This window comes from Chanos chanos, chromosome 7 (assembly GCF_902362185.1).
Source record: "Chanos chanos chromosome 7, fChaCha1.1, whole genome shotgun sequence".
NCBI lineage: Eukaryota > Metazoa > Chordata > Actinopteri > Gonorynchiformes > Chanidae > Chanos > Chanos chanos.
This window is the reverse complement of record NC_044501.1, coordinates 7,682,146-7,687,663: the sequence shown is the minus strand read 5'-3', so window position 1 is coordinate 7,687,663 and position 5,518 is coordinate 7,682,146. Positions and strand designations below refer to the sequence as shown.

Sequence of the window (5,518 nt, the reverse complement as noted above, 5' to 3'; positions counted from 1 at the left end):
AACATGACCGACCGAATAGAGTTCATTTGCCCAGTGTCTGGACATGCACCCAGCTTCTCTCGAGAGCACACGCGCGCGTGTGTGTGTATGTGTGTGTGTGTGTGCGTGTGTGTGTCTATTGAGACAAAATGTCAAAGCCACCCTTGATTTATAGCTTGGCTCTTTTCTGAGTCCACACACACACACACACACACACACACACACACACACATGAACACACACACACATACAGCTCTCCACAGAGGAAAAACAAAACACTTGACCAAATGTTTGTCATCACAGCATGCCCTCCATGCCTGTCCAAAACCCAACCTTAAACGATTCTGTGTCTCACACACACACACATACACACATACAACAACACACACACACACACACATACACACACACACACACACACCTGCTGCTGCTTACGAGCCCATTAAGATTCAACGCCACAGACCCAATTAGCACAAAAGACCCATCATTCCGCCATAAACAGATAAACGGATAAAACAGGTGGAAAACACGCTACTGACGGGCGAGCTGGTATACTGAATTCGAAACGACACCTTCACAAACAACAAAGAATGACAAGATCCAGAACTGATTTTTTATTAATGCTATTGTGATTGAAGACACCCTGGGTGAATGTGAAAAGAAAGGAAACAGATGTGTTTCTTTCTTGAACAAGTGCTTTTTTCCCCCTCCCTCAAAAAACATACAAACAAACAAACAAACAAAAAAACACTCCCTACAGATTATTTGTCCTTAGACGGCTTTTGCGAGTGCATTATTCTGATGTTTTAGACAGCGCTTATGCTAGAGAGCAGAGGTCCAATGTCAACATTCAACACCAGTCTCCCACCAGGCAAAGGGGGGGGGGGGAGTGGAGGCGGAGGTGATGGTGGTGGGGGGGGGGGGGGGGGGGGGGGCTGTTATGGGGAAATGTCACAGGTTACCATAGCAACACTGGCCCAGACGAAGAAAAAAAACTTACCCTTGAAGATCAGATTCTATAACATGGCATGCATATAATTATGATCAAAACGTCGGAGTCCTTTGGTACCACGGAAGACGTGGTGAGACACGTAATTCCAATCAAAGGAAACGAAATCTGAGGGTGATTTTAAACGTAGAAATGCCATCTGAAATTTCAAAAAATAAGCAACGGAGCTGCCACAGCTCTTTCTCCTCATTATGAGATGTTCTGTCACTCACTGATTTAGATTTAAAATCATAACATACACCCTTCGACAAATATTCAACTGTTACACAAGTTAGAGTGTCACAGAAAAATAAGGTCAAACGCAGTGTGTGTGAATTGGAAGCATGACATTGATTATGAACTATTACCGCTTGGGCTAGAAGCTCTTATAACCTGTTTGTGATGCTTTTATGCCCGCTGTCATGACAGAATCCTGAAGCGCTGAGTAGGCAATCGATTATGCCTGGGTAGTAGATCAGCTAATTGTCCCTGCTGTTAGATTAGTGATACCTGCCATCTCAGATCAACACGGAGCAAGCCTCTTGCAATAAACAGATGTTAGATGTGCATTTCCAGTTCCAATTCCATTTTCTTTAATTTGTGTTATTCTACTCCACTCTACTGTTATTCTAGTAATAAAAAATGATATGTTAGAGTTTATTCACAATTCTTGAAAGTCCCTTCAACTCATTCTCCAGTTTTGCCTGAGGTGCCGCGCGTTGACTGAGTCAGAGGAGTGTGCTGTACTTGGCTCCTTTGGTCTCACACAGTGAGACAGTGGAGAAAGCCGTGAGATTAGCTCACTGACAGTGAAGTCCCTGTGTCACTCATGTTAAGTGTGACTGATGTTTTGGTGCTAAACACACCCCCATGCTTCAGCTGCCTCTACAGATTAGCAGATTTAAAAAAAAAAAAGAAAAAAGATCTTTTATTGACAGAAGACGAGGAAAGAGTGTGTTCTTTTTCACTTTTTAAGGTTCTCTTTTATGAAGGACTCAAAGCCATGCAAACGGAAAAGTAAAGAGAGACAGAAAGAGAAAGAAATTTGTGATTGCATTAGTGTTTCTCTCGTCGCTAAAAAAAAAAATCCAACCCTATCATCTATTCGCCTTCAAAAGCACTATCCACATGTTGCCGCAAGGCAGAGATGGGGACTCGACTGTGCGAGTTGAACTCGAGTCGCACTTAAGTCGCACACGCAGTGACTTGTGACTTGACTTGAGACTTGCCCTCAAAAGACTTGAGACTCGACTCGGACTTGAGATTTGGGACTCCTGAACTTTCTTCTTCTTTTTTTTTTTTTGGACATTAACAGTAAGGAAATGTCTGACGAGCTGAATGTCGTTCCCTCCCTTATCATCACGCGGAACTTTACGCGTGCGTGCGGCCACAGACGACTGTAAGCTGCAGCAACAACACCGTGACCATGGCGACCACGCCTGCAGCTGCTGTGCCATTTGTGATAACCTTTGGCTATAACACAAGGCCCAAACAAAAGAGTGGGTAAATGCAAGATGTGCGCTATCAAAATAAAGGATGCTGGATCGACCACATCAAATTTTATCAGGCACCTCAAAACACACCTGAATAGGTCAGACAGTCACTTGGTAACGTGAAAGACAAGTTAATGTTAGCACCCGTAGACGGTTAGCAAACATATTAGCTCAGCATCAGCTATCTGACATTAGCTTGTTACTTGCTTTGTAGCTAAGGGAGGCTAACTCGATTAGATTGGCGTTCGCTGGATATTTTGAAAAGATGAGTGAGTGTTTGTTTGCTTGCCACACTTGTTTGCACAGAGTGCTGCCTGTGCCATGTAGCTGGGGCGCCCGCGCTGTAGTCCCCGCCATGTGTGGTTCCTCAAAATTTGAAAAATGTTAAGCATGAGAAGGGTTGTGCTATCCAGCCAATAAGTAAATTACTGATACTTGATGCTCTTTGACAAGTGATGCTCAACACAGACGAACAACATTATGTATCCTGCGCGTGCAGCACAAAAAAATAACGAAAATGTTGCAAAAATACACTTAACTTTATAAGGAGAGCTTTTTATATATTACATTGCAATAGCCTGTTTAAAGTGATCGTATACCAAACAACTAATCAACGCTGATACTGCATGCTAATAGATAAAGGAGTGACAATAATACAGTATAGGCTTTGAATTCCTTAGACATAGCAATACAGTGTTGTAATCAGACCGGATGGCATGCAGCGGATGACAGAATGCTCATTACAACCATAAGAGACTTGAGACGGGACTTGGACTTGTAAAAAATGACTTGTGAGCATCTCTTCCACAGGGTCAGAGGTTAAAGTTGTAGATGCTGGAATGGCTTGTGTTAGGCTACAGTTATATTCCTGCAGTTGCCTCACAGACGGAAAGCCCATAAACCTCCTATCTTTAGCCCTAAAATACAGCAAGTGGAAAACACATAGTCCCTGGCAGGGAAGAAAGTGCGACAAACTAACAAACTACAGAAGACAAAACCGAGGATAAACTGGGTTTTTTTGTTTTGTTTTGTTTTTTTTGTTTTGTTTTGTTTTGTTTTTTTGGGGTTTTTTTTGCCACCATTATTCAGGCCTTTTCTTTTGGTATTGTTTACCTAAAACTGAAGAAGAGGAACTTGTAAAGACAGTGGATTCAAGTTAACAGTGGATTAGGTGATGATGTATTGCCCCCTTGAAGTCTGGTAACAGCATTCTATTGGCTACTAGAGAAGGTTCTAGAGCTTCCTGTATGACATCACTGTTGTCCCCGACAGTCTATTCTATTAGGCATAGGTCGAAAGAGCTGGATACAAAATCTAATACATCAGCAAGAGTTACAGTGGTTTAAATTTTTCATGAGCAAGTTATTACATAATATGGGCTTTTGAATATCTGAGCAACTCAAAGCCAACAAAAGTTGAGGATATCGGTTTCTGGCAAATTCATTGTGTGAAATACGCCAACACTCTCCATATTTTCTCTCAGTCAGAGCGATTACTTGTGTCTTAACTTCTTAAAGTAATCTTGTCACTGTTACAAGGTTAGGATTACATTATCCAGCCGTAATCTCGTTTACAGAGATACAGTATAAATGTACATCATTTGGACAAATTTTACTGAGACCCCAATCAATCACAAAAATGTTCAGAAATCATCTAACATCCTGAATCATCCTTCTATCTAATCTATTAGCCAAATGCTGAGAAAAGAGTGTGTCAGAGAGAGGGAGAGAGCGCGAGAGAAGGAGAGAAAGAGACAGGGAGAGGGAGGGAAGCTCTGCTTAATTTCTTTATCTTGCCAGTTTATATCATTAACAAAACCAGTGTGGAACCAGTCTCACTGTAAGATTCAGAATGCTAAAGACTATAAACAGGACAAAGATAGCGCTCTCATGAGATCAGAAATGATAGATAAGAAACAATGCAATAACCAGTGCTCTTCAGTCTCATCAGCAAATCTCAATGCATTGTTTTTTCATTAGCCAAGACTCAGCAGACAAGACTGACTGTACCACAAGGACCTCACAGCAGGATAAACCATCAGTTATGGCGCATTTGAAATGTTTTAAGAACTACGGCCAGATGGATGGTCAGGAAATTATACTGGCCAAAGTGACTTTCATTAAATTTTATGGATCTTTAAATGGCTTTCTCCATGCTGGGTTCGCAAATAAGACTCAAAGGCTTTTTCTTCTTGTTAAGCTTCTCCAAAGACTTACAACAATCTATTTTCAGAAAATTCATGGGGGTTTGAACATTTTATCTGGAGCTGGGCAGCTTGTTTCACCTACTTCAGCAATCAAGTTGGCAAGAAGGCATGCTAGTCCTGCGGAATGAAAAGAACGACTTTATCCTGACTCTTTCAAAAGAAGGATAACATTGAATCGACAATGAGGACTGATGACGTCAAAGAGCAAGAGTTCTCAAACTTTTTTTTCTTTTTTTTTTTTTTTGCCAGTCGAGCCCCTTCAACTCAAAATATCTTCCTCAAGTACCCCCCTGAGATTCAAACCAGGTGAATTTAATTTGATGTTGACATTTCCATCACAATCTTATAAACCCCCTGTAGTGCTGCTACAAACAAACCCCCAGGCTAAAAACCTCTGTCACAGAGGAAGGAATGGAACCTTATGTTAGAATCTATGGAATGGTCACAGGGGTCAACGGAACTTTCAGCTAAAAGCCACGATGGATGTTTCCTTGGAGATCTCAGAAGTTCCATTCTTTAATGACTATTCCCCTTGAGATGAAAACGCCCATTTGCTGCCATTAAATATTCTACATACAGTGCCTGTAGGTTTAGATTCTGTCCTTTTTGCTCTGCATAAAATCTGTGAATTAAGTATACTACTGTATCAAAACAACATCTCATTCCTTCAGTTTCAAAGTCAACAATATATATTTTTAAGGACATGAATGTTACCAGTTTTTGCTATATAATGTTGATATCCATTTGATATATTATCTGTGTGTAGGTTATATGAATATTATCAGAGTGAAAGGGTTACACAGGGACAATTGAGTGGGATGGGGCTTGGACAAGCATCACCGTGGAGACGAG

At 41.2% G+C, this 5,518-nt stretch overlaps 1 protein-coding gene across 1 annotated transcript in view; it reads right to left on the bottom strand.

The window, feature by feature from the left end:
• The window catches only part of mast1a (microtubule associated serine/threonine kinase 1a), a 33,673-nt gene extending 30,856 nt beyond the window's left edge, over positions 1 to 2,817 (bottom strand). Inside the window, exons 1-2 of the mRNA XM_030778923.1 lie at positions 2,755 to 2,817; positions 2,343 to 2,440 (exon numbers count right to left, since the gene is read on the bottom strand). Of these exons, the coding sequence (XP_030634783.1) occupies positions 2,343 to 2,440; positions 2,755 to 2,817 (161 nt within the window). The remainder of the gene's footprint in view (positions 1 to 2,342; positions 2,441 to 2,754) is intronic.
• Positions 2,818 to 5,518: the final 2,701 nt, after the last annotated feature.